Genomic DNA, 23,304 nt, shown 5'->3' on the forward strand with positions numbered 1-23,304 from the left:
TATCGGCCATCGTCGTGTCGTACGTTTCGCATTCACGATCGCGGCTCACGAATGTACACGTACATCCATACGTACGCGTGTACGTGTGCATGTAGCAGCGCGAGGGGTTCCTCCCAGGTCGCGAAACTCCCCGGAGTATAAATTCCAGCTTTGTGGCAGGGCTCATGGAATTATTCCGTCTTAATGGCGGGCTTTTGCCGCGGAAAGTATGTAGGTCGTGTTGTGGATGGACTGGCTTTAAAGTCCCTGGGTAAAATTGATGCTCGATAGCAGTCTATTCAGCTATCCAAAAGGGGAACTTGTTATTTCGTTGCTCCTATCCTATCCTATCCCCATCCCTCCTTTCGTTCGATACGTTCGTCCGTTCGCTTCTCTATCTATCCCGGTTTTTACCCGGTTGTTCCAGCCCGTTGTTCCAACCGGCGAGATAATCTCGTTCGTTTTTGCCGGACGTGTGCTTGTGAATCGTACCGAGAGAAGTTTGTTAATACCCAGGAGGAGATATTAGAATTTCGTTTTCTATGAAATTTCAAAACGTTCTCTTGAAGGCCCTATTGAGTCTTCAATTTTTCTATCGGAAACAATTTCAACTTTCAGCCCCCTGCGGTCATTCAGTCCGCGCGAATCATTTCTCATCATTTCCTGATCGACTCTACGTCAGTGCCACAGTTGACAGTTTTGACAACATTGGATTTCAATCGATGATTCCGTTGCTTCGTTTCCCTGTCCAAGCACGATTGCGAAAATTTGGAAAAATTTCTGAAAATTACTTCGGAAGCCACGAGATTTGAAAAAAGTTGGCAACGCCATGCGAGACGCGGCCAATTTAATTTTCTTGTTTTTAATATCAATTTATTTTTGTATTTAATATAAAATTTAAATTAATATTTAAATTGGGAGAATTGTTCAATTTAATGAATCTTAATTTTAAAAGAAGCTTTGATTATAGAAAATAATTTGATCTTTAATCTAAAATCAATAGAATAAATTACCATAGGGATAACAGCGTTATGTTTCATAGATTTTATAGAAAAAAAAAAAAAAATGATTGCGACCTCAATGTTGAATTAAGATAAATGAAAAAGATACATGGCTTAAGATACATATAAAAAAGCCTCGCCGGTTTCGTAGAGACTCGCCGGAGGATTTGAAATGTTTATCTATCGGCGTCCCGGTGTTTTGTGGCAGAATCCCCGATAGAATCGGAGAGGAGCTTTATTTACAGAGTAGCACAGATCGCGGAGGATCGACGTCCTCGAGCCGAACTCGCGTTTATTCCCTTTCCCTCGACGAACGTCCGAGCGGCGCGATTCGCGCGAACAGAGAGAAGATAATAAGAAAGTTGCGAGCTGGCTATAAACGCTGGCGCGAGCGCAGATCTCCGGAGATTGAATCGCAGATCAGCGGATCCCCGGGAATTTCGTTGAAGTGCAACGAGTGAAAAGAGAAGCCCCCTTTTTCGCGAAACTTCTCCAACCCCCTCGGCGTCGTAGCCGGGAGAAATTTCTCTGCTTCTCGTAAATGGAATCGGCTATCCGTGAATTCTTTGAAGCGTCTTTTGCTCTGTATGCTGCTTAGCGAGGATCGTTTCGAGAAAAAAAAAATCTTTCGCGTGAATTTTCGTTCTCTGAGCACGAGGACTGAGTCTTCTCGTATGTTTCATGGGGGAGTGTTGATGGCAGAGAAGAGCGTAACTTGTACGACAATTGACGATGAAAAATCATTTTCATTCATTAAAATATAATGTTAATAATAATAAAAATTTTTGTCTTTGAAAAAAAAATTTGACGACTGTCAAAGAAAGAAGCTTTTCGCCCCTTTGAAACAGATCTTTATAATTTTTTTCTTACGAAGTTGAAATTATCAATTTTTCATCATCAGTGTGATACAGTGTACAATGCTCTTCTATCTGTGCTATCTAAAATTTTCATGGTAACAGCGAAATCATCAGACTATAGTGCCGAATTAACCATCGAACGTCCTAACGTCATACATTGACTTGCAACCCAAAAAATCAAAGAATTCTATTCGATTCGTTATCAAAGAATTTAATCGAATTTGAGAAATCGCTGTTCGACTACATAAAATAATATATCGCGAAATCAACAAACATTTTCCCGAAAAAGATCGAATTTGCTGTGTATCGAGGCTCGATACGATCGTCTCGTTCCGAGTCAAAGTTCCTTCGCGTCCCTTTGGAAACAAAGTTCCTCTAACCGTCCGTTTCTTGGAACGTAAGACACGGGTGTAGCTGTTTTGGCAGCGAAACCACCGAGACGGAGGGAATTTTCTGCGCGGCGAGGTTTCAGATTGCGTCGAGCTCTTTCAGCGGCGAGCTGATCGGCTATGGAATAGGTTTTTCTTGCACGACTGTTCGCCTGTTTCTACAAAGCCGAGCTGAACGATTCGGTAAAAAGTGCTGGTAGCACGGCGAAGAGAGAAGTTTTGCTGGCCGATTAATTGAAATGGAAAGAGGGTCCTTTGCTCGAGAGATGTTTGCCAGTGCCGCGATTTCTGGACCGATAGCCGACGATTTCGAGACTTCCCCTCTTTCTCGCCAAGTCGAAACAATCCCATCTGTCTTTTCGTTTTGCTTTCGTAGCGATGTGTCAGCGACGTGAGTGAATTAGAAGAACAGAGTCAATTGATACGCAATAGCTTGATACGAAATAACTAACTCGTTGCCGCTTTGAAAATTTTTGTCATCGAAACGATCGACTGGCAATTTCTATTACTTTATGGGACCAAGAATTTTCTTACAGCGTGAACTTAAATATTTCCTTTGTTTCTAGTTGTATTCTTAAATACAAATATGTTTTGTACTTTGTATTTATTTTTGCAAATATAATTACAAACATTGTCAATATAAAATAACTAGCTCTCGCCGCTTTGAAAATTTTTGCGATCGAAAGGATCAGTCAATTTCAGTGGATTTCTATTATTTCATGGGATCAAGAATTTTCTTTCGAAAGATACAGTGTAAATCTAAATATTACCTTTTTTAAATGTATTCTTAAATATAAATACGTCTTGTACTTTGTATTTATTTTTGCAAATATAATTACAGACAGAGCCAATATAAAATAACTAGCTCTCGCCGCTTTGAAAATTTTTGCGATCGAAAGCATCAGTCAATTTCAGTGGATTTCTATTATTTCATGGGATCAAGAATTTTCTTTCGAAAGATACAGTGTAAATCTAGATATCACCTTTGTTTTTAAATGTATTCTTAAATACAAATACGTTTTGTACTTTGTATTTATTTTTGCAAATATAATTCTAAAATAATATAAAAATAACTAGCTCTCGCCGCTTTGAAAATTTTTTGCGATCGAAACGATCAGTCAAGTTTGCAATCTCTATTATTTCATTCGAATGATTCTTACAGTGTTAAACCTAAATATCAAACCTTTGTTTTTGACTGTATTCTTAAATATAAATACGTTTCGCATTTTACATTCATTTTTGCACTTAGAATCGTTCCGTTCTTTATTGCAGGGTATATCGTTGCGGTATACTATCCATTTTAGAAGTTTCTGTCCGCGCGTATGTATATAGAGGCCTAAATTAAATCACCCGGTCAACACAATGACACAACATTTCGATATGAAATTGCATGTATTGTAATTCAATTGTTAATTAAATTACTCGCAGGTCCTGGCCCCTCGGACGGATTATCGATTTATCGCGACACGCGCTGCGCCGAGCATATATATTTTGATAGATAATTAATGGACTGGCATTATAGAAAACGATACCGGCAGGAGAGGGGAGGAGGGGGAGGAGGGGGTGGGGGGGAGAGGCGATGGGACAATTAAAAATCCACCACATTAGGCATTTTGGTAGCCTGTGCGGGGAATATTGAATTATTTCAATAAATTTGGAATCCAATTTAGCTTGTTCATTAAGCTTAACACACCGAACGTCGTGATTCGGAACCGATAATTCAATTCTGGCCCTGATCCTGCCTGTTAATTCGCGCACGTACGTACGTACGTACGTACGTATGTACGTACGTAGGATCGCAACGAATATCATTTGCCCGATCTCGATTTTGCCAAGCGAAAAATCCCTTCGTTTCCAAGTTTCCCAAGCTGGATTCTCTCGCTTTTCTTTTTTTTTCTATTTTTCTACTTTTTTCTGTCGGATGTGTTTCGAAAGTGGTATGGAATGTACTCACCAGGAAGTATCGCAGGCATGCGTCAAGGTAAGGTATCTCGCGCCCAGGCCGTAAAATGTCCTGAGAACACCCAAGGAATTCCCTAGGGAGTGACCACCTTCCACCCCGATGAGACTTGCGATTTTCCCTTCTCGATGCGCCTCGATAAGACCTACGCAACACGGGAAGAAAAGAAAAACATCACTCCGTTTCATTTGCTCTGCCCTTGTTACTATCGTTGACATTATTATCGTGTATTATCTTCGTTTTAATTTCAATTTCAAAACCACGGGATCGTCTCGCGTTTTTTCAACTATTTTTTTAACGACCGCGATACGTATCAATTCATACATATCGAACAGATCGGAAACTGCGAATCGAGAAACGGCGAAAAATTTCTTTTTTTTTTTTTTATGCTTTCGGTTTCGATCGAGTGTACGCGCGTGTGCTTCAGAAAATTCAAAAAAATTATGACTTTGCTTCGCACGCCAACGCACTCTGTTAACCGAGAGTGTTCTTAAACCGCAGGAACATCTAAGGTATCAAAGTGAAATTTCTCTCTCCATAACCTTTGCCTCAACCTTGACCTCAATCATAATGACTCGATTGGCTTGCGACCGTATCTCTTCTTTTTCTCTTTCGACATTTTATTTTAATCGTCCTCGCGTTTACGAACAATTTGTAAATAATCATGTTTACGAGCCGCGCTTGCCTTCACGCGTGCTCTTCTGACTGGTTTGTCTAATAATACGAACTATTAGCGGTCTATCGATTTATCAATATTGGACTTGCGTAGTCGGCGCGTTTTCAAGCCTGACACGCTCCTCCTCTATGCTCCAAGCAATTCTTTCGAATTCGATCTCTCGTATCTTGTCGCCGTGCATTAACGATGAAATGATTTCCATCCTTTCGTCTCTCAATGTTGTTCGGAAGAAGCCGAAAGAGGAGGGAAGTTGGTCGGGATTTGCATAGAGAAATTCCAATCGTCGTAGACTTGATCAGAAATCAAGGTACCAGTCGAACGAGAGCAGAGTTCTGATACTAGATTATTCAAATCGAGTGAAGAATACGTAAGTACCGGAGTCATTCGCCGTGCTCGTCCGTTTCAGCGGTTGCAGATCTTGGTAGCTTGGCTTCTCCTCGTGAATTGCGTTTGCACACCGAGCGACGAAGAAAGTTCATTATTTTTCCACTGTGTTATTGTGATATGCCTCCTCTTCGAAACTCGCGAACAGATTACACGTTACGTTTGCGCGAAGTTTGAATAATGGAACGGAGCTTCGAAACTTTTCAAATTTTTCGAGGCAGGGACAAAGACCGACGTGCCGAAAGAATTGCGCAGACAATTGCTTTCAATTTCTTTCGATTCCAAGTAGCTGTTGCTTCGAGAAGAGAAAAAAATCGATGACACGTTCGCGAAAAAAAGAAATTGTCAGAGTTTACATGGCGAAGATATTCGCGAAAGATCTCCAACTCCCCTGAAAGGGGAACTCCACCGTTTTCGTACCTAATTGGTTCCTGAAATGTGTACGAAAGTTGAAATGTAAAATAGAGCAATGTAAAAGAAAGAAAACATCGAAAAGTGTTTTTAAAACATTTATTTTCTAGCAAAGTAATAAATGACACTTTATTGATTGGTGACTAGTGTTTTCTTTACAAATTTATTGTATATTATATATAATATAATATTAAATTTTGACAAAATATTTATATATAATTTATTTATATTATTTATACTATTACTTGGATTTTAGTTTGGAAAAACAATTAATAAATATTATAATAATTTTAAATCTAACCAATCATTAGAAATAATATTTATTATTATGTTTTAAAAAATTTTTATTTTTTTATCAGACATCTAACGTTATATATAATAATAAGCTATAAATATAAGCTTTTAGGTTCATATCCTAACGATAAATTAAAATTTTTTTACATAATTATTATTATAAATTAATATTAATTATAAAAATTAAGTATATATACTATATTATTACATAAATTAATATTAATTATAAAAATTAAGTATATATACTATATGCTATTTATTATTAAATAAATAAAATAATAAAATTATAATTGCATATTATTTATTATACATACGAGACAGAGTTGGATTGCACTCTTCTCTAGTTTTTGCGATAAGTATCGATAAAAAAATCAAAGTTTTGAGTATAATACGAACTATGTACGAAATACCGAATCGGTACAAAAGTCGAGGATCGACTTTGTCGAACGTGGACTTTTTTTCAAATGTTCCTCACATTTCACGACACGACAGAGAAAAAAAAAAAACGGAAGAGCAGATTCTACAAGACTCTTTAAACAGCACAAAATCACGAATAAAGTCGCAAACTTGACACAAACGCAAACTGAAATTTACGGAAATCTCGATTTCTCCCAATTCCCCTAGCGACACAGATCGAGACGGATCGCAATTTTTCCAAACTGCGTGTCGTTTGTTTGGATTCTGTTTGTACACTGTGGCTAGATCGATGAGATCTTGGCCAGCAAACTCGGCGTATTTGATTCTACGTGTATATTGAGTCACGTCCGTCAGTCGTACTGGTACTTCCTTAGAGTTTAGCCTTCACGGTCTTGTTTCGTTTCCTCGCTCGCCGGAGTTTCCCCTTCAGCTTATGAAAATGGCCGACAGCTTTCTGGAAGCGAGCTACTCGCGAGAAGTTTACAACGAGGAGTTTGTTACACTTCGCTCGACTTCGTGTCGTCGACTCGGTGTTGCGCTTGCCCTCGTGTTTTCCTCTCGTTTTTCCGCACATTGCACGCGACCTTTGCCCCGCGTTTGTCGCGTCGTTAACGCGCCGGAATTCGAGCCGACGAAACTCTATCGGCGACTGTCATTCTCTCTTACGGTCGCTCGCGATATTAGAAACGAAGATGATTAAACGTAAGATGAAACAATTACCTTGGAACTTACCGTGCAACTTTGCAAATAATCTCTTTCTCTTGCTTTGTGCAGGTTTAAAGTCGCATCGACATCGAGATTATAGGTCTATATTATTAATTAATTACTATTGGTATATAGTTATATATATTATATAATATTGGTATATTGGTATGTAATAAAACTACTATTGCCATATATTATTATTAGTTATATATATTATATATATTATATAATATTGCTACTATTGCTATATATTATTATTAGTTATATATATTATACAATATTAGTATATTGGTATGTAGTTATATATATTATATATACCATAATATATTATATATATTATATAATATTATAACTACATACCAATATACCAATATTATATAATATATATAATATATACCATAATATATTATATATATTATATAATATTGCTACTATTGCTATATATTATTATATAATATTGCTACTCTTGCTATATATTATTATTAGTTATATATTATATATATTATATAATATTGGTATATTGGTATATAATAAAACTACTATTGCTATATATATTATTAATATATAATACAGTTTTATGATACATATATTTTGTAATATAGATTTATATCCATCAAGTATTGGAGTGATTTTGGAAAGTCAAGGCGAATTAATCCCATGGAATCACTCAAAGTTTGTACATTCCTATAAAATAATACGTGTCGAGTTGTGACAGATTTTTGCAGAAGAGAGGGTCAGTCTTCTTGAGTAGGTATTCATGGATTCTAATTTTTCTTTTTTGGTCATTCCGCCAGAAGGAATTTCTATCTGGTATAAGTCATTACGTCATCAAGTCATACGTTGATCAACATCCTGACGTTGATTTTTCCATGGTGTGTAAGTTCTTGATATAGAACAGAGGCCTGTGACTCGCTTAGTGGTAGAGTCAATGATTCCTTGACACTCAAGGCTTTTTTATTTCGTTTCCAACGATGCCTCGTTATTATTCAGATTACTGTTACATTTTTGTTCAAGTTGGAAAATTCAGTGTGAAATGTAGCAATGTTTCCATCAATGTCATTGTATTTGATAAGACTTTGGTTATACTCGTAGAATCGATGTAAATTATTCTGTTCGTTTGAACATGCTTCTGCTGAGAAGATGATCATTGTGGGAGGTGAGGTGTTGTTTTCTTTTTCAACGATGGCATATCCCACTTCTTCGTTCGATTTCGAGGCATCTGTATAAATTTCGTGGTGGTGTCTCAGTTTTTCACTTTGCAGGAAATTTGTTTTCATTGTATTTTTCAATGAATGTCTTCTGGATGTTTAGCGGACGATATCTGACCGATAGTTGAACTATCGGCTTTCACGTTGCCCGCGAATGCGACGGAATTACAGGCCGACGATACGATATATATTTGTAATGTACGTGTCAATAACAAATTGACATTTGCAACTCGGTTTGCAAACTTGAACGGAAGCGCTGGATACAACTGTCCGTTCGAGGTTCAAGTACGTTCGAAGCTGGAGACGTAGGTTGGCAAACTTCAAGCACGAGCGGTGAAATTCCAAGAGTCTGCGGCGCAAAAGTTTAAAATGAGGCGTAAAATTTGAATTTGACGGCTAACACGCTGGCCATAGGGACGTCGGCGATAGATTCACTTTTTCGAAAGTGCTCGAAGAATTTTGCTCGCCCCCGGCGTGATAAAAAGTGGCTTCGTGAAATATTCAATCCGGGATATCGGGGGTGATTCCCTTGCAGAGGCAAGGAATAGTTGATGGTTCAGAAACCATCTTTGGCACGTTGCTGGATTGCGAATTGTTTATGAGAATAATTGGCGTTAGAGAAAATTCCACTAGAATTCGTCGAAAGTTAGAACATTTCGCTGTGAAACTTTTTGAACTTCAACAGCGTTTCGGTCTTTGGGAAAATTTATTCTCAAGATATTTTGATCTAAAGTTTTTCTCCTTTTATTCTCATTATTCACAGTCAATCCTCTCGCGTTATTAACGACTTGGAACTAAATCTTACAAAGGTTACTCTTTATTATAAAGGTTAGACTATCTTGGAAAGTGTATCAATTTTAGAACCGCTTCTTCTTTATCCTTTAAGTTGTCAGTCGGGGAAGGATTTATGTTTAGTTGATGTCTATTCGTAGTGTGCTTTCTGCACTGGACAATAATTTGTTTCATTGTCAATTGAACTGACGATCTGACGATCTTCTTTGTTGAGGAGATACTGGTGGGTGAGTTTTGTATTTTTGTGACCCGTTACGATCCTTGAGATTACAACTTGGTCGTGTCTTGGCAAAAGACAAGGCAATTGTCTTTTTAAAAAATTCATTTTTGATTTTTGTCGTTAGCCACGGTTTACACGACGATTTCCACTTGTTGTTCCAGTTTCCTTTCATTTTTAAGCTGAGAGATATAGATTTCGGAGCTGTTGGCGTAACGATCGAGGATCGGCAAGTCCGCTGTTTCTTTAGCCGCTTTATCATTTCCGATTATGCTAGCGTGGGAAGTAGAGTTTCTTGTTTTGTCAAACAAACGACTGCATAAATTCTTGAATCTCTTTTTCAAAAATTTATTTTTCCAAGGTACTTCAATTTCACCTTCACATTCTTCCCACTGAAGTATCCTATATTTTTCAGATCAAATATTTAACATTTATATCGTCAAATTCCAATTCAAGGCACAATTGCTAATCGCGTCGTATAGAATAAAGCTTCAATCTCTGAATTGTGAAAGGAAAAATTTATCAACCTCTCGGTCGCTGACATTTCGCGTTAGAAATATGACGAATCCCTCGTTAAGAAGTTTCTCACGAATATTCCGACTTCGTTTAATCTCGTACGTTCCCGTTACGTCTCCGTCGCTGTTTGACTTGCTGCAAAATCCAAGGGAAATGCATGTAGAGGCTGAAAAGACAAGTGAAAAGTTCCATTCGTGACTTTCCGTTGGGTGTTCGTTTCGGGGGCGACCCCGATTCGGTTTCCTAGTTGCTGCGGAGTTTCTTCAGCTTATGAAAATGGCTGACAGCTTTCCGACGCGGGTTACTTGTCGCCAAAACTTTTGCAAGTTTTCTCTCGCGCGGGTTATAGACTCCTTCGTTTTTCCCTTCTCTCCCGTGTCATTCTCTCTCTGTCGTTCCCTGCTGCGTGAAATTTCCAAACTCTCCTTGCCAGAAGATTATTTTACGTTCCTAAAAGTTTGAAACTCGCGCATTGTTTGACCGAGTAAAACTGTATAAGAGAAAGAGAGAGAGAGAGAGAGAGAGAGAGAGAGAGAGAGAGAGGGAGGAAATGTGCTCGGCTGTATCATGTAAAATTTTACCATATTTTTAATTTTTAAGAGTCCCAGCCGCAACGAGCCAAATGAATTTGCGAAAATTGCCAAATTTGAGAGAAAGAAGCCACATTTTCAATTTGATGTACATGGTGTGAAAAGTGTTTTAGAGAAGCGTCAGCGCACACTCGTTCAAAAGATCTCCAGTCAAACATCATCCGAACATATCCCATGAAAAATACTTATCTTCGAATCAGCTCCGGAATTATAATAATTGTCAGTAACATTTTTGGAATATTTCACCAAACAATTTAAAAAAGAATGGATTTGCACGATTCAGTCATCGATTGTGAGTGCCTTTTCGACGCGAGTGTTAACTGCTCCTATCCCCGACTTTTAATCGTGAAAAATTCCCATTGTTTTTCCGCGGTTGGTAAATTTGCATTCAAGAAACGCCGGACGATTGTTTGCCATGGAATCGAAACGAGCAAATGGAATATTTCCGCTCGTAACTCGAGTCTCTAGTTACGAGATCGTATTTTTATACTGTTTTACCCGTTAGCTCTGAACGAGAGAGAGAGAGAGAGAGAGGAAGAGAGAGAGAGAGAGAGAGAGAGAGAGTGGAAAGCGACGGGGTGAAATTTGCATAAAGGCAATCTCATCGATTAGCTAGCCGCCGATAAGTAAACATTTTTTCCAACGGTCGGTAAAAGCCGGGACAGTGTGAAACTGTGTTACCAAGTTGGAGCCAATAATTACTTTCCTCTTGAATGATACTGCTCCAGAGAAATCGAGCAATTAATACTGGCCTCCTTTGTCCACCTCGAGTTTCCTCGACGAGCAAACTTCCTGTCCGATTCTGTCGTTTCTGTTGCATCCATTGTTACTCGCAGTTGGTACTCGCGATTCCAGCAATCTAATTATCAGCGGAACAGGTAGCAAGCGTCTTAAACTTGACAATCTGTTTTGTTACTGCTTATTGACTGTTGCGCGCCGAGTTTCCCTCAAAATTATTCATTTCCATCGCATCTGCGAACTTGGCGAGATCAACTCTACAAACTTTCATTCTACCGCTCGTTTATGAAGCGTTCCCATTTCGATTTCAATGAATCGAGTCTTTCTCGAGCACCGTGTGATTAGCGTAACTCTCGCAAATCTATTGACACGTTCGTTGTTACCTCGTGACACTTTAGCTTGATTAATAAACTTTTACTCGATCGTAGGAAATGCGTCGACGCGTAGAATCACGCGTAGAATATAGAAGAAAAGATGTGTGAAATATTCAAAGCGTAGCGCTTTATGTGACATTTTAGAGGTAGAAAACAATTTTCTACTTTGAGACTCTGCCCTCCTGTTTCTCGGAATTTCGTTCTCGAAAGTAATAAATTTCCTTCAAAGATCCTCTCTCTGTCCCTTCAGAGATATCTTTCTTTTAAATCTCCCGCGTCTGGTAATTATTATCGTTACATTGCGTTCCCACAAATTGTTGGAACAGTCTCACGAATGCAATTAAGCAGTTGAACAAACGACGAATTCCAAGTTCCATTTCACGAAGTCCAGTTTCTGGCGTGTTGTAAAATACGAGAGTGTTATAAATCTTTCGAAATCCGTGACAATGCATTGTACGTTCTCTACCGTTCCCGGCACGTAAGTCTCGGTCTTTTTCTGTTTCTCAGTGCCATGAAGCTGCATCTTTTATTTCTATAGCAACCTTAGGGAATCGTACCTAATAAATATTGCCCGAACCATTACGTACACCTTGTGATCTTCCGTGTTGCAATTTTCCTCGAGACTCTTTCTTCTTCAGTCATTTTTTCCTTTGCCAAGTTTCGGTTGCATTTTGCATTTCCACGCGGTACTAGTTGAGTCGAGCAAACGTTCGATCCCTTAGGATTCGCGCCCGTGAAAAATTTCGACGCAATTTGAAAGAATAATTTCGAACAGCCGAACGTCGCACAATTATCTTTATCGCATTTTTTTTTTTTTATGTTTAGAAAGAACCTTTATTTATTTATTTATTTTTTTTGCACGAACGTTTCACGATGTCGGTTTTTAACCGCAATTCGTTCATTCGTACGTGATTTGTTTCGATGGATTTTCTATCGGAGTAAATGCACGATCAATTGTTATTTTTATTACAACAACATTTTCCATCGACTGGCGAAATTAGATTTATCTGGAAAATGTCATATGTTTTTGGAATAGTCGGTTGCGCGCATTGTTCGGCGAAAATTCGGCTCGTTTCAAAAAAAAATTTTATCTCGTTTTGGCTACTGTCCGAATAAATTTCGTTTATACCAATGTCCCGATATTTCCAGCTATAATAATTTTAATTTCCTCTTCGATCCACAGATCTTTTTTTTTTTTTTCTAATATTTTAAGATTTCTCAGAGTTCTGATGAAACGTGATTCGATTCGCGCGCAAAGCGATTTTTGTTCGCAATCGAATCAGGCGATTGGCAGATGAGAAAACGAAAAACAGAGAAAGAGAAAAAGGAGAAGAAAAAAATTCGCGTTGAATAGAACGGGGAGAAAATTCGCCCCGGTTTCAGAAAACTAATAAAATCCAATCGTTGTTTCCGATTCTCGGTCTTTTCAATGAAACGCAACGCCGGGACTTTCCACGTCGATGGTTTGCAATTAAAAACTGATGGTTGAATTGAAGTTTGAAAGCTCACCTTTGACGGAGGTAACCAAAGTTAAATGTTGAGCATTCATCTCGGCGAGCCGGCGGATCACGTCGATCTGTTCCAAGGAAAGTTGAACCGCATTCAACTGTGCCGCACCGCATGGAACGTAGGCAGACCAAAACTGAAAGCAAGTGGAGCAAATGTTGCGGATAGTTTTACGACTTTATTTCCATAGGAGATACTACTACGAGAATGAAAACACCCGTAAACTTTCCACTCTCGACTTTTTCTTTCCCCTCTCCGGACATACGAAAATTGCGATTGCGATTTTTCTGCCGTCTCTGTCTCGCGAATCGAGACATCGAGGCCAGAAGTGGGTTGATCCAAATCGCTCGTCGTTTAAAGCGGATGCGAGGCACGGGGTTGTTCGCTGTTATCTGAGATTGTTTTAAAGAGAGAAAACAGAAAGAATTCGTTTTATAATAAATATGAATTTCACGGTAAATACGACGAACGCAGTTTATGAAAAAGAAAAAGAAATTGATTGATTACAAAAGAAGATAATATGAATTTTCATGATAAATAAGACGAACGCAGTTGATTAAAGTAATAAATTAAGGTGCCAGAGGCGAGACTCGTTCGGGCTCATTCAAATTTCCAAATTCTGTGCGATGTGTGTCCAATTTATATTTTTGTCGGCGCGTATTTTCTGGAAATGGTGTTTTCACATTCGCACGAAATATTTAACGCCGGTCGCGGTTTCAACAAAGGGGGGGATCAAAGAATCTGACAGAGCGAGCATGCGGACACGGATTGTTTATATTCATGGTGCATTCGCGTGCTTTCAGCGTTCGCGCGCTGCTAGTTAACCACCGATTGTAGCGTCATAATACGTTCATAATCATAACACTTGAGAACACTTAGCACTGGACGATAGACAGTTAATTAGCACTTCTCGCCGTACGAGCCGAATTACACACGCGTGCCCGCGCCAAGTGCCCTCCCCTACTTTGCAAATTATTACCCGCGAATGGTTGATCAGCTCGCGCGTTAACAATAATCCTCTTTCACGCCGAACAACGAAGATAAAAGTTGGAATCTCAACGATAACAGCGGTCGATAAAGTGCACACCGAAAGTCGAAAATATAACGTGCGCTAAAGAATAAAAGATGGTAATAATGGAAAAAAATGCCGTCTCTTGAGAAAATTGTGAGAAGAATTATCAATGGAGGCTAAACTGTGATGCTGCTCTTAAAAGTGTGTACCTGCATTGCTGGAACGACGATTATACTACGTGCAACTATTGTAAAATTGAATTAAATTACAAGGAAATAACGCTAGCTTTTTGTTAAAAAGTTATTAATTTCATAATAATTAATTTTGTTACATCATAACTCAATTGATACTAACAAATAACAATTGTAATATATTAATGGCAAGAATATATTTAGAAACGATGTGAAAAGAGCTGGTCAAATCTTGTCTCGAAATATTCCAAGAAACTTGTTTCACTCTTCGCAAAGAATTTAATTGCAATTTTCTTGCTGACGAGTATGTTCGTCACTCACAGCTAAGAGGTTAAAGTTACCAATATATCGTGCGCGTCACGACGAACGATGATACTTCTTGAAAAGAAATTTTAAAGACGATACGTCTACTAGCTCGAGGAACATGATCCAGTAAAAAAAAAAAAAAGGAAAAAGGAAACGAAAAAAGAGACGATCGGTCGAAGTTGCGGGATAGCTAAACGTTATTAACGACGGTTTTACACCGGGGCACGGTGTGACGAGTAAAAAGTTGCGGGCAGAGGCGGTTTTCGAGTGTGAGGAGAAAGGGACCGGACAAAGAGCAATGAGGCGCGTCCCTGAATTTCACTAAGTTTCGCTTTGAGAAGCAACGTTACCAATTACTCGGCGGTCTGATTACCATGGAGTTTCTCTGCCAGTGTAAATATTGAATTTCGGCCCTCGTCTAACCCGATTGGCATCCCCGATTCTCACGGTGCAGCCGCCGTGACATCAACGTTGTTATAGTAATCGCGCGCCCCGTGAAACACATCGTGCGGCGCGAAATTTTATGAAAAAGAAGTAAAAAAAAAAAAAAAAGAAAAAAGAGAAAACAAATAGCTTTTTGTACAAAGGTGTTCAACCGTTAAGCGCGATACGCTCGAGTGAGCTCGGCTCGGCTGAATTTTTGTTCCTCGTGCTGCTTTTCTTAATTTTCCCGTAACTTGATTTTTGAGGAGGAGACCGCGAGGAGACGCGAGAGAGAGAGAGAGAGAGGAAACGAGAGTTCTCTCAGTCTTCGCTAGGAGATGGTGAAATGCTTTAACAACTAAAACTAAGGCGACAATTAAGGCGTGAAGTTTCTATCGGAGGCATTCACGCGAAAGAAATAGGAAAACTTTGACAAGGGTGAATTTAAGCCTCCACGTCTGTAAAATTTCTTGGCCACTTTTATAGTCGCGGTGTTAATTGTCCGCAGAGTGGATCTGGATATTGAAATCTTTCGATGAAAATCGAATAAACATTATACACGTGTTTCGTCAATTTAAACTGCAACGAAATAATTATAATACTCACGGCATTTTCACCGTACAGCTTGACGATTTGACACGTTTGATGCTTCAATCGCGACGATTTCGCTCTAATATTTTAACAATATCGCGGCGAAATTACTACGAGTAAATACGAAATGCTACGATCTCTGTATCATACGCGTTGCGTAAAAATGTTATTCTTCCGCGACGCGTAACGCGATTATCAATCGATCGTGATTGCAACGTTAATGCAGCTTTCAATGGGGATGCGATTTAAACGCGTAGCGAAAGCACTGCGAAAGTGGGACAGACAGGCTGGACGGTAACAACAAACGCTAGATAATGAGAAGATGGAAACGGCAAACACAGGTTACACAAGATCTCTCGTTTCACTCTCCAGCTTACACTCTCCACAATTCCGTAATTTAAATCGGTTTCGCGGGATTATTTAAATCAGCTGGATTTTAATCAGAATACTTTGTCCCCAGTGGATACCGGGCGCTTCTCCTCAAAGATGCCAGTTTATTAATTAGCCGTTTATAAATTAACTGGTCGTCGTCATCGTCGTTGGTCGGTTTCATTCGCTTTTGTTTCCTTCTCTTTCCGCGCGAAACGAACGGTATGCTGCCGATGCAAAAGTAAGGGGAATGACGTCTCCGTCTCCGAGTTGGAACGGGGGATTAAATATGACGCGAGACGACGTTTCACGGTTGGCTTTTTGCACCTCCGCGGCGGCCAGAGAAAATAATTGAGTTGTTGCCGCGTTGCTGAAACTTTCACGGTAAATTGGGTGTTTTCCCAACTATGAAATGACAGGATCCAGCTAAAAGACACAGCGCTGCGGGTATACTCACCGGGGCTGTGGTTGTGCTCTTGGCCGTTGTGTACGCGCGCGTACGACTCGTCGAAAATGAAAAATTTTCACCCCCGGAATTTATATATCGCGCGTAAAATGTTTTATGAACGCGTCGGACCGGAGGTCTCTCTTTCTCTCTCTATTTTTTTTTTTTGGAGAGGTTGGGGAGGTTCGTCGTGTCTGTTTGTCTACCGGCACTCGCTCGAGCGCTGTACACTGACAGCGTGACAATTTTTGTTTGCTCTGACACGGACAGTTGGCGCGTAACTCTATTTAATCATGTTTAATTCAATCACGCTGTTAGATTTCAGAGCGAAAATGACGAATATTTTTCAATGCTCGTGGATTATTCGAGTTATTATTCTCGTTTCTTTCCAAGCCATTCTGACACAAAGCTCGTCGAATTTAATTCCACGTTGATGACTGATCCTTTGTAATCCGAGGGTTTATAATTTGATTTTGAAATTATGACGTGATGAAATATTTTCATAATCTGGTGGTAGATCGATGGTGGATTTACACACTCCTCCATATTCCATCTTTGACCGTGTACCACGTCTTTGCGTTACCAGTTCTGAACTGTCAGTTCAATGCTTATCAAGTTGAGCGAGGTTTCTCGCTAGTGTCCCTCGGCAAACGAGACCGCACGTCGTTTCCTCTGCTCAAGTTTTCGCTGCTCAATTGCGAGAGCTCTTCGCGGGACAAAGGTGAACGTAAGATTGAAAGGTCCGACATCGCTAACTGATCGAGTTAATGTCTCGGGCAGCCCGGCGAAGCCAGCCTGACGACTCCTATCTCGCCCTGCTACCCGAGGCGAGTGCGGTATAAGTAGTATCGCGCGCTAAACGTGCATACACAGCTAGTGGAAATGGCGGTTAATAAGCGGACAGGAGATAAAGCCGTCCGACTGGAAAGAGAGAGGGAGAGAGAGAGAGAGTAGACATGCGTTCTTCCAGAAGGGGAAGCAGATAATGCGGACGACAGATAGTTCGGCTAGCGTATTTTATTCAAAACACGAAACCCACTGTCCGATATATATAGGGGAAATGTTCGATGTCGAGTGGAACTTGAAAAGAGAGGAGAGGAAAGAAGAGAAGAGGAAGAGGGAGGAAAGCGTGGATGAAAGTTTCAAAGGAAAAAGTGCTTCCACTTGCTCCCCGTCGAATTTTACGTAACGTTACGGCTTTTTCCTAACGTGAAAAGAAAGACAGGGAATAAAAAAGGAGAATGAAAGAGAGAGAGAGAGAGAGAGAGAAAGGGGGAGAATGAACAGAATAAAGATACGGGTAACGGGCGTTTCGTCAAGTGGGGAAACGTTCGATGGGAAACAATTTGTTCGTTCTCGCGTGGCTTGGAAAGCGCCGCGCTGCAATTAAAATTCTTTTGGTCTTCATTGTGGCCGCGGTAGCCCTCGCCGAGGGGAAAGCAATTTCAAACGCCACCGCCGCACAGTAGAAATGAAAAAATCTTGTTGATTCAATTACCGGTCGAAAGTTTCCTTAGCCGGGTGTTAATTAAAAGGCCGCGTCCTTTTCGTTCCTCCCTTTTAGACACAGTTGACCCCGTCGTTTCTTCCCTCGTCTTCTCTCCAGATTTCTTAAACCTAGTCGGGACAGGTTTTACGATTGGCTACGTTACGATTGAAAACGGGCGAGTTCGTTTCCTCTATGATTCATCGACGTTCAGCTCCGTTCTTCCAGACAGTGACAAACACCGCTCGTACTCGGTAATACTGAATTAATGTTAGCTCGAGAAACGCGTCAAGGTATTGCCGAGCCGTAAAATCCCCAGGCCCGGTTCAATATTCTTGACAACCGTCCTTTCTTCTCCCGGCAATAACTAACGGAATGAAAGGTTCCCCTTTTGATGGCGGGCAGCCCTCCGGTAATAATGCCGGTTATTTACGTTATAACGAAATCCTTTATAGGAAACGGTTCGCGAACGACGATGCACCGTTGCAAAGTGTGCGTTTACACGACGTTCGTTCCTTGTCCTCTATCCATTCCACGCTCTTTCTCTCCGTCTACGACCGAAAATGACTTTCTTGCCTGCTTCGCGATTCCACGCGTGTGTCTCGTCGGTCGAGAGTATCACTCGTGGCAAACGAGCGCGACGATCGTCGCCGATTATTGCCAGCAGATCGTCGAATTTCGTCGTTTCACCACCGTGTCGATGATGTCGGGGAGTTTTCTCCGCGAGGGTTATCACCGGGATAATAATTCCGGGGAGATAAAAATTCGCGGAGAACGAGGGGCAAAGGGGAGGAGGAACGTGAGCTCGGTGACCTCGGTGAAAACTGTGAAGGAAGCGCGGCGAGGAGGACACGTACACGCGGCATATACCCGCGAGAAAAACACCACGTCATTTCCGATCCTCCGCCCGACGCGATGACGCCCGTGGAACTTGACATAACCGCGCCCCGAGTGGAAAACGACAGAAGTTAAGCCTTAAGCGAATTGAAAATCGTTAGCGAGTTACACTTTGTTAAGCTACTGGCGGGATGAACTTTTCCAAGTGGGAATGGCTTGCGTCCCTTTAATAGAGCCGGTGGGAGGGTGGGGTGGAACCAGGGAAAGCCACGGGCAGGCTACGTGTCGAGAAACTTGATTTAACGCGATTTGACTGCGAATGCTTATGCAAATTCATATTTTTCGCGCGCGCGGGCGAACCGAAGAGACGGAATGTAAATGGAACGCGTTCGTTCGTTCGTTTCTTTTATTTTTTTCTCTTTCTTTCTTTCTTTCTTTCTTTCTTTCTTTTTTTTTATTAGCTCGTAGCTAGAAAGCGACTGCCCTTTTTCTCTTCTTCCTGCGTGCGAACGAAAGAAACGAACAACTTCGTTTCGTCATCTGCTCAGCTGTAGCCTCGTGGCTTCGCGTTTGAAAGAAGAAAAAAGAAACGATTCGATATCCTGCACAACGAATTCTGAGACACCTGTCACGGCTCGAAGAAATTATGACTTGAAACGGTCCATTTTGTTGAAATCGACGTCGAGCAATTGTCAACGAGATCGTGCATTTTCTTTTTCTCGAACAAGTTTGAATAATCAAGTATCGGATTACGGAATGAAGTTGATCACGTTTTAAGGTATACGTGTCCGTTTATCGGGAAAAACATGCAATTACTTTTTGGCCAATCCAACGTGTTAATTCCTCCTCGTTCGTTTCATCAACGTGATTCCTTCTCGTGGATATAATTTATGCCGCGGAGTCATTAATTGCTAGGAAAGAAATTATCTCTCGCAGAAAAGTGTCGCGTAATTAATTATTGGGTACGGGCAATTATACAGAAATATAATGGCAACGGTACGATTGTGTCAATTGTCGCCAATGCGTGACGCACACATACACAAACACACACACACACACACACTGAAATTGACATTTAAGATGAACGATGTCGCGAGTCTGATATTAGAGTCTCGCTAGGCAATTATGATAGAAACTAGAAATACACACACAGTCGTTTTCACAAGAAATTGAAACTACTTTCGGCAAACTTTTTTCCAAAACCGGCATCTGGCATCGTTTCGAAAGAAATTGGTTGTAAAGCAAAGGTTAATGCACGTAATACATTTGGTACGCGAAGAGAAGCCTGCCATCGATATTGTTCGCTGTATTTGACGTAACGCCGCGGCCCGGTGTCAATTCATTATGTCGATGGCAGAGCGAAAGCCATACAGAGCCGCAGGGTCATAATACGAAGGGAAGGAAAATGATCCTTTAGGAAACCAGTTCGGATCGAGTCTTCCCCAGAAGCCGTAAAACATATCGCTCCCCCAATTTCTGTTGCCCTCTCTCGCGAGGGTGAGAACAAATCTATACTTGTTCTTTTACCTCTTCCAACGACCCTATCGGCTTCGCCTCGCTCGATCATCGTGTCCCTTTCGACTTTGTGCTCCTTTTTTCTTTTTTTTTTTTTTTTTTTTTTGCAGAACCGAAAATCACAGAAAGAAAATCCATGATTTTTTTCGTCCCTCGAAGCCTCGAATGATACCTATTTTTATTTCTTTGCGAATGGCACCATTCTCGCTCGTTGAACAAGAAAATTCGAAAGATTTCCCTAACAACTTTGTCTTTTAAAGTATCCCTGGATTTCTCTGATTACTTTGTCTTTGAAAGTTTCGAACGATACTGCTCTTTTCTTCTAGAACTTTCCATCCCTCGAAGCCTCGAATGATACCTACCTTCATTTCTACAATTGATGGTACCATTTTCACTCGTTAGGTCCTTAGGATTGAACAAGAGAATTCGATAGATTTCACGAGCAACGTTGTCTCTTTAAAGCATCGAGCGCGACTTTCGAGCTGCTCGGCTCGTCTCTCTACGTTTCCAGCGAATCGTCTCCGTTGTTGGGTCTTGATTTGAACAAAGGACCTCTCACAAAGTCGTCGTTCAATCTGGATCGAGGCGGGAGAGAAATGGCTGCGCGTCCGGAAACTATGGCGATCGGCGCTCCGCTCTCTCGAAAGATAGGCCTTTATCTGTTCGTAGACACTCGCGAACACAGGGTGCACTCTGAACGTTCAAGCTTAGCGAACGATCCTCGCAACCCGTGGTGTGACCCGTCGCGCCGTTAATACGGCACGGATTCATTTTCGAGCAGCTGCTCGATCGATTTATCGGCGTGAAAGTGATTCCTTCGGGAAACCTTAGAGACGTCGTTTCCATGGGAAAGTGCTCAATTGGATTATCGGATGACTCGGCTCCAGACCTTTTCCTACACTTGCCTTCCTTATATTTCACCTTAATGCCATTGCTTCCACTTAATTGTTTCGCTCGGGCGAACGTTATTATCTCGCGATCAATTTCCCCGCTATCTTTTTATACCGTGCGAACGCGATTATTGGAAAATCCCCCGGCGCTTTGGGAATTTTTCCTTTGAAATTCGAAACTCCGACGTTGCGACGCCTTTGACGCTTCGTATTTGTATGTAAATGGACATTAAAACGGCGATCATAAACACTGAACGTGAAATATACGGGAAATATACGCGCCACGAAAGATATTAAAATTAGCACGTATTAATAAATTTAACGTGAAAATTATTTTTACCATAATAAAATTTTTAAATTATTCAATTACATAAGTTTAGCTGTTATTGCTGGCACTTTAATTTATCATAATTAATTTTAACTCCGCTATGTAATTTTCATTAAATTATATAGAATTTTTTATTAATTTAACATATATATATGTATTTAATATGAATAAATTACATATGAAATATTAATTTAATTAATAATTTAACCATAATTATACTTTATTTATATTATTAATATTACCAGTTCATTTAAAATCAAAATTTAATACGCAATTTACATTGAATATAATTAAGTATTGTTAAATTATATTTTTATTTTTATTTATATTATATAATACGTATATAATTTATATATAATAAATATAATTAATACACCAAGATTTTGAGAACGTTAACGTAATTTTACAGCTTAGATCGAGCGAAAGGTACTTTAAAGCGCAGAAAGAGAGAACCCGCGGATATATTACACGGGTTGGAATATATTGCACGGTATATCCGTGCGCTGGCTGCTTGAATAGTCGTTGAATGGTAGCGCGTTGAGAGCGAGAGTTTCTGAGTCATTGTCGAGATATATACCCGAGATATATTTTACACGACTTCTAGCTTTCTAAAGAAATTTCGCCCCGTTACCGTCGTTAGCAACGAATCCATACAGAAATATCTTATTTCACTTTATATACGTACGATCGGTCTCGATGCAACTAAATTTATCTTTCGGTGTTGCAGGTTCTGTGTAGCGTAAGCTACGTAGTTAGTAGATAAAGTAGACATCCTATTTGCATTGTCGAGTGTTAGTTTAGGACTGTCTAACTTCGTCGATAGCGATTGTAACACGGGAGTTACAATCGCTACACGTTACTAGAAACTAGTTGAACTATTCGTAAAACGGGCGTAAATGGAATATTCTGTATCTTAGGAAATAAAAGAAAAACCTGGTCAGAGTCACCGAAGAGCACCGAAGGAAGCCTAGTTTTTTTGAAGACCTCTGTACTTGTCAATTAATATTAAAACAAACGAAAAGAAGAAAAGAGGAAAAGAAAAGATTCCTCGGTGATTTTCTAATTTGAAAATTAGGATGTGAATAGTTTCCAAAGACCTACGAAATAGGATAGAACCTAGGGTAGACCTAAATAGGGTAGAATATTCTGTATCCTAGGAAATAAAAGAAATACTTAGTGTCAGAATTGCCGAAGGAACCCTAGGTCCTTTGAAAGTTTCTGTAATTATCAATTGTTAAACGTAGTTAATATTCGAACAAACAGAAAGAGAAGATTTCTCGGTGATGCTCTAATTTGAAAATTAGGACGTGAATAGTTTTCAAAGACCTACGAAATAGGACCTAGGGTAGACCTAAATAGGGTGGAATATTCTGTATCCTAGGGAATAAAAGAAGCTTGGTGTCAGAGTCATCGAAGAACGTCGAAGGAAGCCTAGTTCTTTGAAGCCCTCTATAATTGTCAATTAATATTAAAACAAACGAAAAGAAGAAAAGAGGAAAAGAAAAGATTCCTCGGTGATTCTTTAATTTGAAAATTAGGATGTGAATAGTTTCCAAAGATCTACTAAATAGGATAGAACCTAGGGTAGACCTAAATAGGGTAGAATATTCTGTATCTTAGGGAATAAAAGAAAAACCTAGTGTCAGAGTCGCCGAAGGAACCCTAGGTTCTTTGGAGGCTTCTGTAATTATCAATTGTTAAACGTAATTAATATTCAAACAAACAGAAAGAGGAGATTTCTCGGTGATTCTCTAATTTGAAAATTAGGATGTAAATAGTTTCCAAAGACCTACGAAATAGGATAGAACCTAGGGTAGACCTAAATAGGGTAGAATATTCTGTATCCTAGGGAATAAAAGAAAAACCTAGTGTCAGAGTCGCCGAAGGAACCCTAGGT

General features: G+C 39.9%; 1 protein-coding gene across 1 annotated transcript in view; it reads right to left on the reverse strand.

Annotated features, from left to right (window-relative positions):
* LOC122533119 (dipeptidase 1-like) overlaps positions 1 to 23,304 on the reverse strand; it is a 166,903-nt gene that overhangs the window by 22,730 nt on the left and 120,869 nt on the right. Inside the window, exons 5-6 of the mRNA XM_043662514.1 lie at positions 13,018 to 13,150; positions 4,181 to 4,331 (exon numbers count right to left, since the gene is read on the reverse strand). Of these exons, the coding sequence (XP_043518449.1) occupies positions 4,181 to 4,331; positions 13,018 to 13,150 (284 nt within the window). The remainder of the gene's footprint in view (positions 1 to 4,180; positions 4,332 to 13,017; positions 13,151 to 23,304) is intronic.

This window comes from Frieseomelitta varia, unplaced genomic scaffold, assembly GCF_011392965.1.
Source record: "Frieseomelitta varia isolate USP_RPSP 00005682 unplaced genomic scaffold, Fvar_1.2 scaffold_495, whole genome shotgun sequence".
Taxonomy (NCBI): Eukaryota; Metazoa; Arthropoda; class Insecta; order Hymenoptera; family Apidae; genus Frieseomelitta; species Frieseomelitta varia.